Source organism: Drosophila miranda, chromosome XR (assembly GCF_003369915.1).
Source record: "Drosophila miranda strain MSH22 chromosome XR, D.miranda_PacBio2.1, whole genome shotgun sequence".
NCBI classification, from domain to species: Eukaryota; Metazoa; Arthropoda; class Insecta; order Diptera; family Drosophilidae; genus Drosophila; species Drosophila miranda.
In genome coordinates, this window is record NC_046674.1 from 50,111,182 (window position 1) to 50,125,238 (window position 14,057).

Below are 14,057 nucleotides of genomic sequence, written 5' to 3' on the forward strand. Positions count from 1 at the left end.
ATACCTTTGATTCAGCTAATTGATTAATGCAGCAACAAAATTAGTGCAGATCATGCGGGCATTATTTTAGTGATATTCAGGCAATCTTCGGTTTTTACTTACTTTTGCGGATTACGTTTTCAGTCAAATCGTTTCGTTTTCGTTTTTAGGGGCTCCCGTTTTCACAAAATTTTGTCATCGATTTTTTTCATTTTATCATCGTTTCTGGCAAACAAAAACAGCTTACCTGGCTTCTTCGTCAGTAAATATAGTGATAAAAATGTTTTTGTTTTTTTTCAATTGCTTGTTTTGAAGCAAAACGACGGCAGAAGGTGCGCGATTCAAGAAGATCAAGACATCTTAGATGCAAAACTTCCGTATTGAACATGTCTGACGAGCTGTGAGAAACGGCATGTAACAGAAAATTAAATTTCTAATGAAATCCCATTTCAATGTTTCCAGTTAGGAACATGGCGCTGAGCATTATCATAAAGCAAAATCACTTTTCTTGTCTTTTTAAACCCGATACTCAAAAAGAGTATAGGGGTATATAAGATTTGTGATGACGGTGGATGTGTGCAACACTCAGAAGGAAGCGTCCTTCCTTCCTGAAGACGTGGCAGCCCGGCTACAAACTTCGTTTGGCCAATGCAGAGAATCTCGAAGAACAAATGTATGTTGGAGGGCATGCTTCATGCGATTTATGTCGACGGTATAGTTGGATTAATTGCTCTTAGTGGTGGGAGCAACTAATGCCAAAATGGTCGCGGCATAGCTTGACGCGTGTGATTCAAGTTGGATATTCACGCAGCATCCTTCGGACATGGCACACGAATCGGCCAGACCAGGAACTGAAACTTCCGATTCTTTCTTCTATAGCTGCAACTGCTGAGCTAGACTAGAAGTGATAAGATGCACCTGAAGCCCAGAATCGAGCAGGGCACAGCAAGGAATCAATGTCCCAGAGCTTTTCCTAACACTGATAACGGCAGTGGCCAGCAACACAACGACCCGTTTGTGACTCAGGGCCAAGAGCGACGATGCTGCAGTACGTTCAACGTCAGAGGGTATTGCGGGCAATCGTGGAGTCGATGTTGAATTTGAGAGTTGAGGCAGAATAAATTGAGAAACGTTGGATGGACACTCGAAATAAAGTAGCGTGTGCTGTTTAGCGCCACATATTCGACAGGATCGAGAACGAAATGCACTTTTATAATGGCCTGCTCGGAGGCAGTTGTTACACAGTAATAGCTTTTTAGCTTCCTGATGCCGAAGTCGAGGAGATGATTGCAGAATTGCGGACACCCATATATGGGATGTTGTTGATCTCCGGCGACGACGTTCCTCCTACTTGGCTTGTGTTGCACTGTCTACCCTCTGCAGCAGACTGTGTATCACAGTGCAGTCAGCAACCTGCCCCTTTGTCCTAAAACTCTTTAGGGCGCGCAGATTGGCAATTGCGGTATCTGGCAAAGAGCGTAGTTGGGATACAGATGATTCCTTAATGCGTTGCGCACCCAGAATGTCAGTGACATATGCCTGAAATATTAAACTCTTGTTATTGAATCATTTGTTAAGCAAATCTAGCGCGATGGGATAGATGGCATGGCTAAATTCTATTGACGAGATCGCGTCCTTTTAGGCAGGATCGCAGGATGTCAATTATGGAGGAAAACATGCTCCAAAAGGCGGAATACTGCGCGTAGCCCTCGCTGAATTCTGGAAGCTTCAACTCCGGCAGGCGATGCTGACTCTGCATTATAGCTGTAGCTTGGGCTTCTCCAATACGATCCGTTCTCATTGTTTAGCAAGGAAGCATTGTGGACTACCGCTTGTTCAATTCCGTCTTCATAGTTATTTCCAGCATGACCACGCACTCGTCAAACTCCTCTCTTAAGGGACTCCCAATTACATCGAGATCGATCCTTTCCAGGGATTTTGTTGAACGAAGCAATCAGATTCGTTAGGTACTTTAAACGCACGTCCTCACTGAGCTCACCAATTTTCACCTTGCCGGTGGCCCTTCCAATCCTCTGTGCTGCCTCTAGCATGGATTGCACCTTGCGCTTGTAACACTCTGAACTTCAATTTCTGAATCGAGGGACAAGGGCGAGGGCCTTTGCCGTTTAAAGGCCGGCAGCGAGAATCGAAACAACAACAATGACATACGCTGAAAACGCCGAAAACCGAATCGAAACAACATCAAACAGAAGGTAAAGCAGATGACGCGAGAACCGTTACTTTTGATTGTGCACAACCGCTGAGCCGAACAACTGTGGTTCTACGCGAATTAGCCAACGAAACAATTTGTTTTTTATAATTTTGTATGATTTTTTTCACCAAATGTTGAGCCACTAAACTCTTCAGAGGCGTAACTCGATTAATCACAGCAATAGAAAGATTTCGATAAAGTATTTTGTTTGTTTTTTTTCGATTAGTAATTTTATGGTGCCAGGCGCACTGGCCAGACGACGGAACTTGTGCTTGCGATGACGATCGCTGTAGATGTGATTTCTGCTATGCAGACCAGTCTCCCTCGCAGCTCTCGTCGGTGACGAAACATGAGAAAAGAGGGATCCAGCGATGAAGAGCGTAGGGAGAAGCAACCAAGCAATACAAATAACAACAAGCTGCGCTATGTTCAGAGATCTGGTCCTTATAATACTTTTTGTGCTGCAATGGGCAGGCGCTTAGCCGAACAGCCAAAATTAACAAATAAATTTTCAGTGGCTACGCAACGTTTTCCACGGGGCTTACTCATTTCCTCTCTTTCACACACTCTTCCTTGTGCAGCGTCCGCCCTCTGGCGGTAGGAAGCCATACTGAATATATATCGGGTATAAATGTAGAGTCGCGGCCCTAGCTGCCATTCACAACGTTCCTGCTCGTTTCGTTTTTAAACGATGAGAAATGCTTTGTTCAATCACTCTCAAAGTTCTTGCCACTTCTTGCTGATGCTGACATTCATATTCATCCAATAGTGCAAATATTAATAGACGTTGACATGCAATGACTGCGAGAGAGATGTTGTAGCATCTACACCATGATGGAATTATACAAGGTGGTCTGGTCGGCAAAAAACTGTGCCTTAACTTATGCTAGCAATAAGTGCGAGTGAAAGGCACATAGTATAAAAGTAGTAGTAGTAAAGCTTCGCCCCGCCCACTTCCGCCCCCACAAAGGGCAAAAATCTGTATATCTCCTCTGACGGGCAACTTTTCTCCGCTGGAGGACATCTTATATCCGCTGGTGGAAAACTTATCTGCGCCGGCGCACAACATATCTCCGCTGGCGGACAACGTATCTCCGCTGGCTGACAGCTTATCTCCGCTGACGGACAACTTTTCTCCGCTGGAGGACATTTTATACACGCTAGCGGAAAACATATCTCTGCTGGCGGAAATTTTGTCTCCGCTGGCGAACAGTTCTTCTCCGTTGGCGGACATCTTATATCTAGTGGCAGAAAACTTAGTGGAAAATTAGCACTACACTACTGAGAAACTAAACATGCATTCATAATACATTTACGAATACCACTACAATTACTAATTACTAGAAAGGTGAGTGAGGATTAGTAATTTAATAAGAGGAAGAGAATTAGTGGTGGATATAATATGGTAGAGGGAATTATAATCCGAGCATAATACCCTAAACGGTTCATGCAAGGAATAAAATTTCTAAAGAGTCTAATAGGAATCATGGAGTTTATGCGGCACAACAGATCAGGGCTGTCTATGTCACCCCTGATCAAGTTGTGCACAAAAATCACACCAAGCATTTTCCTACGGTTAACTAAGGATGGGAGGTTTACTAATAGCAGTCTACTAGAGTAAGATGGGAGTCTCACACCCGCATCCCAGCTAAGGCCCCGCAGAGCAAAGAGTAAAAAGTTTTTCTGTACTGATTCTATACGGTCCTGGTGTACTTTGTACTGAGGGCACCATACACAGGAGCCGTATTCTAAGATCGGACGAACAAGCGAGGTATAGAGAGTCTTTGTTATATAGGGGTCGTCAAATTCCTTTGACCACCTCTTTATAAACCCAAGCACGCCCATGGCCTTATTTACCATGGTAGAAATGTGTTCGGAAAACTTTAACTTGGGGTCTAACATAACACCCAGATCATCCACCAGGGTAATTCTCTCAAGAGAACCACCAAATAGGGTGTAGGGAGCCAACAAAGGGCTAGAACGATGAAATGTCATAACTTTTCATTTCGAGGCATTAAGGTGTAACAAGTTTGCACAGAACCATGACTGAAAGTTTTTGAGATCGCATTGCAAGCGAAAATGAAATGAAATGTCCTTATACTGGACACAGGGCTTAACATCATCCGCATACATAAGTATTCGAGAGTATTCTAATACCGAGACACAGAACCATGACTGAAAGTTTTTGAGATCGCATTGCAAGCGAAAATGAAATGAAATGTCCTTATACTGGACACAGAGCTTAACATCATCCGCATACATAAGTATTCGAGAGTATTCTAATACCGAAGGAAAGTCATTAATAAAGAGTATGAAGAGTAAGTGGCATAGGTGCCTGCCCTGTGGTACTCCCGAAGAAACCTTTACTAGTGAGGAGAGGGAGTCAAAGGTGAAGTTTATGCTCTAAAAGGGAATGGTTTACAGAGTCCAATGCGTTACTAAAGTCGGTGTAAATGACATCCGTCTGTAAGTTACCTTGAAAGCCTTTCATAATGAAAGAGGTAAACTCTAAAAAATATCTGAGTACACAACCAGGAAACCCGTCTGGACCCGATAAAAATATCGGCTTAACTAGTCGAAGATCATGAAGTAAAGAACATTCATTTAACAAGGGACTGAAAATGCCGTTCGTCCTCGGTAAACCGTATGGGTTCGGATGACCAGAGTAGCTTTCCTCAGAATAGGTGGTTTGGAAAAATTGGGCAAAGAGATCGGCAATTGCCTGATCATTATTTGCCGACGTATTGCAAAATGATAGCGAGGATGGGTGTGCGGACGTTCTACGCTTACTGTTTACGAAGCAGTAACACTGTTAAGGGTCCTGAGAAAAACGTATCCTGCATCGAGATAGGTAGTTCTTATAGCATTGTGCATTAAGAAACCTGGTTAAAGCCGGACATTCTTAGTTCCGAGGTTTTTGCAGGTCGGTACACAACTTTTAGAAAGGACCGTTCGTCTCGACGTGCAGGGGGGTTTCTAATTGCAGTGGACTCTTACTTCACGTCGGAACACTTCACAGTCCAAGTTCAACAGGAACTGGAATTCCTGTGTGTAAAACTGATTCTTCCCGCTTTCGCTATATTCATTACTTGCTCGTATATCCCACCTTCTTCGGATATTTCAATTTATGAGCAGCACTTGTCCGCTTTAACCGCTGTTTCTTCCTCGCTATCTGATAAAGATCGTATGATAGTTCTTGGTGACTTCAACTTGCCAGGAACTGTTTGGTCTTCGGTAAACGAGTCTAGTATCCTAGTGCCCATGTCACGACATGACTTTGTTGACGGCTTGCTTGACCTATCCCTGTCTCAAGTCAACCATGTGAATAATTCCTTGGGTCGATTGCTTGATCTGTGCTTTGTATCGGATCCGACCATAGTGTTGTTAACCCGAGCCCTTCCGCTCACTATACCTGAAGACGCCTACCACCCTACTTTCGAGGTGTCGCTAGATATAGGACCAACTGTATTGGATCGGTCGAGTAGGCTGCCCGAACGTGTCCGCTGCTTTCGTAAAGCCGAGTTTGCGAAGCTTAATAACCTCATTAGGGATTTTGATTGGTCCGCTTTGTACTTGTGCACTGATATCATAAAAGGCACAAACATTTTTTACAATGCTCTTGGCACATTTTTCGATTCTTGTGTCCCGCTTTCTTGTCCGACTAGATCTGGAAAACCCCCTTGGTTTACCAAAGAGTTATCCAGTCTAAAAAACTTAAAATCAAGACTTTATAAAAAATTTCAAGAAGTGGGTTCTCCTACTTCTCACTCTCGCTATGTATTAGCTCGGTCAAACTTTTCAGTTCTTAATGCTCAATGCTATAGGAACTACCTATCTCGATGCAGGATACGTTTTTCACAGGACCCTAAACAGTCTTACTGCTTCGTAAACAGTAAGCGTAGAATGTCCGCACACCCATCCTCGCTATCATTTTGTAATACGTCGGCAAATAATGATCAGGCAATTGCCGATCTTTTTGCCCAATTTTTCCAAACCACCTATTTTGAGGAAAGCTACTCTGGTCATCCGTACCCATACGGTTTACCGAGGTCGAACGGCATTTTCAGTCCCTTGTTAAATGAATGTTCCCTACTTCATGATCTTCGACTAGTTAAGCCGGTGTTTTCACCGGGTCCAGACGGGATTCCAGGTTGTGTACTCAGGTACTGCGCCGAGGCTCTGTGTGGACCTTTGCTTAAACTATTCACCCTGTCCATCGATTCTTCTTGCTTCCCCCCCATCTGGATGGATTCGTTTATAATTCCTCTCCATAAAAAAGGTAGCAAGTCTGATGCAAAAAATTATAGAGGTATAGCAAAGTTATCCGCTATTCCTAAAATGTTTGAGAAGGTTTTAATTCCGCAGTTGCAACATCTCTGCAAGTCACTTATATCTCCAACTCAGCATGGATTTATAAGGCGGCGATTAACCACCACGAACTTGCTAGATTTTATCTCTATCATTATCAAAGGCTTTCAAGGTAACTTACAGACGGATGTTATTTACACCGACTTCAGTAAAGCATTCGACTCTTTAAACGATTCCCTTCTAGCACATAAGCTTGACCTTTTAGGGTTTCCACCCAACCTCCTGAGATGGATTTCTAGCTATCTTTGTTCCAGGTCTCAAAGAGTCCTCTTCAAAAACTCGCTCCCTTCACCAGTAAAGGTTTCTTCGGGAGTACCACAGGGCAGCCATCTAGGCCCCTTACTCTTCAGACTCTTTATTAATGACTTGCCTTCGGTATTAACATACTCTCGAGTACTTATGTATGCGGATGATGTTAAACTCTGTGTCCAGTATAAGGACATTTCACTCCCATCTTACTCTAGTAGACTACTATTAGTAAACCTCCCATTCTTAGTTAACCGTAGAAAAATGCTTGGTGTGATATTTATGCACAACTTGATCAGGGGTGACATAGACAGCCCTGATCTGTTGAGCCGCATAAACTTCACGATTCCTATTAGACTGACTAGAAATTTTATACCGTTGTTCCTTCCACTTTGTAGATCGAATTATTCCTTGCATGAACTGTCTAGGGTCTTATGCTCGGATTATAATTCCCTATACCATATAATATCCACCACTAATTCTCTTCCTCTTATTAAATTACTAATCCTTACACACCTTTCTAGTAATTAGTAAGTGTAGTGGTATTTGTATGTTGATTGCATGCTTAGTTTCTTAGTAAGTTTCGTGCTAATTTTCCTCGAATGTTAGTCTAATAGCTATATTTCTTGCATGTTCGCGTTCGGTTCGGCTGCGCACCGTGCGTCATGCGGCAGCGCCCCTCGGTCGGTTGGGCGGGAGGAGGGCTGCGTTTTGCCTGGGATCCGCGCGTAACAGCCTTCTGCTGGTTTCACACGGGCCACTTGACGGTGCAGTAACTGCATCGCCTCTTGAAAGATGCAGTCATTGCATGTCAACTTCCACGAAAAAAAAAAGTTGAGGTTCAGGGTGGCATACTGGAATGATTTGTATGAATTATGGGGGGCCTATTCTTCTTCTTAGCCTTAAACTCCTTCACCACCAAATGCTCCGGCCAAAATTTGGCAGAGCAAATGGTGTCAAATTGAGTTGGGGAATGCTTATCTTAAACGACGCTATCTCCCTGGCATAAGAGAAGTTAAAAGTCCTGCATCTATAAACTTTTCACCTGTCCATAAGTTTTTCGCTAATAGCAGCCACACCATATGTTGAATTTTTCGAATTAAAAGAAAAATGCTTACTTGGCTCAATAGTTACCATTTTTACTGACAACAAAATATTTTACGCCTCTCTAATCGTCCACATATACATATAATGATCAGAAATTGCCCACAGATGCCTTACCTTAAATTTCATTCTTCTGATCTGACATTTTTGATCAGAATTTACAGCTAGCGCTGTTTTCAATTTATACACCCGATGAGTTTGAACAAATTTAGAATATTATATCGGGACAAAATTGTATAAAAATGTATTTTTATTGAATTTATTGCTCTGAAAACCTATTAAAATAGGAAAATGTTAAATTTTTTGTAGTTTTTTGCTATGTTTATGTTTTTCTTAAAAAATGATACTTGATAAAAGTTTTTTCCAAAGACTGTGTAACATATTGAACTAATTAAAGAAAAATCGCTGAAAATTGTATAATTTTGGACTTCTTCATTATTTTTTTTACCCATGTTTCCGTACTCATATAAAAAAATGAAAGTTCCGAAAGATACCAATAACATTACAGATGAACATTGGTCGCATTAATCATATGAGATTTGCAAAATTAAAAAGTATATTTTATAAACTGTGAAAGAAAATGAAATTATTGTGGATTTCCCGCAGATATGGGCTTATCTAGTAGAGCGGTATAGCTTCTTTCACTAATTTTACATTTTTTTCTTTCATTAACGCTTTGAATATTATTAATTCGTAAACAAAAAACATCTGATTCTGCTAGCAAAATACTTGGAGTTCTGAGTACTTGGCTTCACACCGAAAAATAAATCGCATACCTGAACTGATTATTTAATTGCAAACGAATCTTAGGTTCCCTTCTGAAAATCTCAATTTTAGAGCCTTTTAAAGCAACATGGACAAAATACTATTGCACATTTAAAAAGCAAAAGCGCGAGTTTACCATGTTGCAGTTCAATCAGATGAATCACAACTTTACAAAACCTGAGGTACGAGAAGATGAGAAGCTGACATTGTTCTCTTGCCAGCGAAGAGCCTCCGAATTCGAGAAGCGCTTTTGTTTTGATTTGACGTTTAAGGAGAAACCAGGAATCGTGTACACATTTCAAGCTTTGAGCGAGAAAGACTACCGCTCCTGGCTAAGTGCAATGGATGGGACTGAGCCGGTAAGTTTAAACTTATAACAATTTATATAACTAATAAAACCATATGTATTTACACTGTAAAGGCATTTCTCGCACCCGGTAAGATAAAGGGTAACGAAGCATATCAACTAGACGAAACCGGCTTCATATTTGTTCGCCGATGCATTAACGTACTAGAAAGTCGTGGCCTTGAAGACGAAGGTATTTATCGTAAGAGTGGCGTGGGTACCAAAATTACCAAGCTTTTAGCACTGGGTATGAACCGAAAGGATACAGAAGATGTTTTTATCGAAGAAAAATATCGGGAGCTAATGGAAAGCAATACAATTGCTAGCGCTCTCAAAATGTATCTTCGGAATTTGAGTGAGCCGCTGATGACTTATCACTATCATACTCATTTCATTGAAGCCGCCAGTAAGCACTGAATTGACTAAACCCCTTTGTGCATGGTAATATCTTTTCCGATCTTTAGAACAAGAAGGCCTCAATCAGCGAATAAATGAAGTCCATAAACTAGTCTACAAGTTACCACAGCCTAATTTTGAGATGCTTGACATGGTTATTAAGCATTTAACCGAGTGAGTATCTAATAATTAAAGTATCTAATGAAACCAATTAGTTCAACTCTATCAGTGATGCATTTATATATTAATCTCTAACAGGGCTGTTGTGAAATCCTCGATACGAGATTTCAATGTTGAGCAGAAATGCTCTGGGGAATCTTTGCGTTTAAGAATGTACTACACGATATAGACAATTCGAGATTTATTCATTGGGACTTCAATCAACTTAAACTTTAATCTTAATCGCGTATAGAGTACAATGTAATGGGTAATACGGGTTTAAGCGCGGCCGGCTGCAACTGCTAATTGTCGTTGTGATTTCGTCGAAACGCAAACGAAGACTCTTCATGGTGATCGGAGACGAGGTTACGCCGCCCTAGCATGAAACGACGCCGTTCTCCGAGTGGGCAATCGCAGTTAGAGCGCTCTCACTCTCTTTGTAGTTTAACCCTTAGAAAACCGTCCATGCCGCCCCCAATACTGGGACCAGTATTAGAAACCAAAGGAGACATCCTTGTGAATGCTCTGTGAATAAATAAAGTGTTCGTTATGGTACATGTATGGTCAAATGGAGCTAGCAACGGTGGTAGGATTATTCTGAGGTCTGTGGCAACGGTAGCCGACATAGTTTAGAGACCGATCGTTTCTATACGCCTGATGCTGTTTTAACAGTTGCGACTCTGACTAAACTGTCAGCTCCAGGGTGAACTTCTATTATCCTTCCCAGTTTCCACTCGTTGGGTGGCAGTCGGTCATCCTTGACAATTACTAGATCGCTGACTTGTAGATTGTCGGTTTCATGTCGCCACTTTGGACGGGCTTGAAGATGTGATAGCCAATCCGAACTCCAACGTTTCCAAAATTGCCGGATCATTTTCTGTCCTTCCAGAAATTGGACTGTGAGTGGAACATCCCTTGTCGTTACATCCGGCGGTGCTAATAATGAATCTCCAATAAGAAAATGTGCCGGGGCGAGGACAGCTAGGTCCTCCGGCTCCGCGCTTAGTGGACATAATGGCCTGGAATTTAAACAGGCTTCAATTTGTGTTAGCACGGTAGCAAGTTGTTCGTAGGTCATTTTATATCCTGAAAAGGCTCGATAGAGATGTGTTTTGACAGACTTTACATTTGCCTCCCAAAGGCCTCCGAAATTAGGACTATGCGGTGGATTAAAATGCCATTGGACGTTTCGGGCCGCTAAAGCAGGTACTACAGTTGTGGGTAGCTCTCGTTTCAAATGTATTTGCCAGGTTTGAAGAGCCCGGTCGGCACCAATGAAGTTCGTGCCGCAGTCGCTATACATGTGTTGACAGTAGCCCCGACGCGCGATGAAACGTTGTAGGGCCATGAGAAAGTGTTCGGTGGTTAAGCCCGTGACCGCTTCAAGATGAATTGCCTTTGTAGCCAAACAGATGAAAACTGCGATATACGCCTTGTAGTTTGTGTGTCCACGGAATCTGGATGCTTGAATTTCGAACGCGCCTGTATAGTCCACTCCGGTGGCGATGAATGCACGAGTTGGCGGATTGACTCTATGTAGGGGAAGATCGGCCATCAATTGTGCTGCTTCGGTCGGTGACGAAAACATCGGACGCATTGTCGAAGAATGCGTTTGACAGTTTGTTTTCCGTTGACTATCCAGAATTTGTGTCGAATAGTGGCCAGCGTTAATTCGGTGCCGCCGTGGAGTGCGAGACGGTGGGCATTACGCACGACGAGATCGGTAAAATGATGATGATTGGGAATGATCATTGGTTGTCGCTGGCTTATTGGAAGGTGCATTGCATTTCGCAGTCGACCTCTGACTCGTAGAATTTGTTGGTCATCTAGAAATGGGGATAATTGACACAGCTTGTGTGTGCCCGATAGTGCCTTGTTTCCCTTCAACCTCAATATCTCTGTCGCGTAGACTTCCTGTTGAATGCTGCGAACGAGATGAATTAAAGCGTTGTCGAGCTCCTGCACACTCAGTGGTCCAGACAGTTTGTCCCCTTTGGCTTGAATGTTATGTATAAACCGTAGAACATATGCCATGACTGATATTAACCTGTCGTATGAGGACGAGTTTTGGATGAAGGCTTCTGGAGCCTCCGAGACTTGCACAGCATTTTGGAACAAAACTGAAGGTTTCTCCTCGATTATAGTCCTGTCGATGTCCTGACTGGGAACTCCGTTTGCCGGCCATTGGCTTTCCGGCTGCTGTAGCCATGATGGTCCAGACCACCATAATGGATGTACTGCTAACTCTTGTGGTGCTAAGCCACGAGTTGCGCAGTCCGCTGGGTTTACCGCAGTAGGTACATGTCTCCACTGAGTTGATGTACTATGCTCCAAAATCTGTCCAACGCGATTTGACACAAAGGTTTGCCATCGGTGGGGGTCTCCATTTATCCAAAACAAAACGATAGTAGCATCTGACCAATAGAAGGTTGCCATAGGTGGTCCTGCAGTGCGAAGTTGGTCCCGGATCCATTTTGCCAGTTTAACTGCCAGCAGCGCACCCGAAAGTTCGACTCGTGGAATTGTGATCGGTTTCGTGGGTGTGACTCGACTGCGTGCAGCTAGCAAATGAGTTTGAATCATTCCGTTTGGTAGCTCTGCACGAATATATGCACATGCTGCATACGCCAGTGATGATCCATCGCAGAAAACATGTAGCTGTTATGACGCAAGCTCGTGGATGTTGAAGCTCAGCCATCGTGGTACTTGAATTTGCTCGACATATGGCAAGTTCTGTATGAATCCCTGCCATCTATCAAGCAGTTCGGTTGGCAGCGGTTCATCCCAGTCCAGTTGTGCTAGGCTGCCATCGTTGCGTTTGATGCGGGCCATCCATGAGTCCTTGAGTATCGCCTTCGCGGTCATGACACAGGGCGTGATGAAACCTAATGGGTGGTACAGTCGGGCGACTGTGGAAAGTAAAGAACGTTTAGTATGTGCGTGACTGATTTCAAAATTTATCTTGAACCCAAAATAGTCTTGATGTGGATGCCAATAGAGGCCTAAGGTTTTAACGGGATCTTGGTACTCAAACTCTAATAATGTCTTATGAGATAAATGGTCTGGAGGTATGTCTTGTAGCAGAGAAGCGTCATTCGCAGACCACTTTCGAAGCTCCATTCCTGCTGATCGTAAGGCTCCGATCAATTGATTTTGAATTTATAATGCTCCTTCGCGAGTGGAAGCTCCGCTTTGTACGTCATCAACGTATATTTCGTGTCGAAGTACCCTTTCCGCGAGTGGGTATCGGTCGCGTTCATCCTGCCCCAGTTGATGTATGACGCGAATGGCTGTGTAAGGAGCTGAAGCGGTTCCAAACGTAACTGTGTTGAGATAATACTCAGCTACTTGGTTGTGTTCGTCATGCCAAAAGATGCGTTGATATTGCGAATCCTCTGCATTCATGTCAATGCATCTATACATCTTCTGAATGTCGGCAGCAAAAACAAAACGATGGAAACGCCAATTCAGGACCACGCCGGCTAGATCGTTTTGGAGCGCTGGTCCGGTGCATAGGACGTCATTGAGCGATTTTCCGTTTGACGTTTTACAGGAGGCGTCATATACTACTCTAACCTTAGTAGTGACACTTTCCTCTTTGAATACTGCGTGATGAGGCAAGGTGCAACATGTGGACTCGATTCCATTCTCCTTGCTAATGATGCAATGCTGCTGCTCCTTGGTTGTTACTTTGGTCACCTGGCCTAGTTGAAAGTACTCCTTCATGACTTCCGAATATTTGGCTTGCAGCTCCGGCTGCCTTTGGAATCTTCGTTGAAGCATTTGGAATCGATTAATCGCGATTTGACGTGATTTGCCTAGCACCTGCGAAGGGTCAAACAAACGCTTAAGTGGTAACCGTACCAAATACTTGCCGTTTCGTTGACGGATGTGAGTTCGTTTAAAATGCTCCTCGCACCATCGCTCTTCCGGTGTGAGCTGTTTTGCAGAACCGAGATGCTCCATTTCGAAGAATTTCTGGACGAGATTCTCTAGCCTGTTGTGGTGACATCTAATGGTGACAGCGTGTGAGCGTGTGGAAGTGGCTCGACCAAAGACTATCCAGCCAAGCTGGGTGTGCTGTGCAATTGGTTGGTTCTCCTTTCCTCTGCGGATATCTGAAAGCAGGATCTGTGGGATTACGTCCGCTCCCAGCAGAAGATCAATCCGTTGTGATTTGTAGAACCTGGGATCGGCGAGTTCTATTCCGTTCAAATGAGGACATTGCTGCAATTTGATGGATTTTGAAGGTAATTGCGATGTAAGCGTTTTAAGTATAAACGCAGTATCAATGGTAGTACAAAACTGCGAAGTACAAGAACTTAATGACAATTCTGTAGTGTAGGTACACCTGTTCTTGGAGGTGGTCCCAACTCCAGCAATTTTTGCCGAAATTGGATGCCGCTTGAGGTTGAGAGCCTGCACTGTGTGCTCTGTAATGAGGGTTTCTTCCGAACCTGAATCCACTAACGCACGTACCAC

General features: G+C 43.3%; 1 protein-coding gene across 7 annotated transcripts in view; it reads left to right on the plus strand.

The window, feature by feature from the left end:
• LOC117186114 (rho GTPase-activating protein 26) overlaps positions 1-14,057 on the plus strand; it is a 292,954-nt gene that overhangs the window by 147,957 nt on the left and 130,940 nt on the right. For 5 of the 7 annotated variants that reach the window (XM_033386239.1, XM_033386233.1, XM_033386238.1 and 2 more), the window contains 3 exons: positions 8,720-9,033; positions 9,096-9,426; positions 9,485-9,590. In XM_033386239.1, coding sequence (XP_033242130.1) covers positions 8,720-9,033; positions 9,096-9,426; positions 9,485-9,590 — 751 coding nt within the window. The remainder of the gene's footprint in view (positions 1-8,719; positions 9,034-9,095; positions 9,427-9,484; positions 9,591-14,057) is intronic. The other 2 variants (XM_033386235.1, XM_033386236.1) reach the window with 1 other exon arrangement.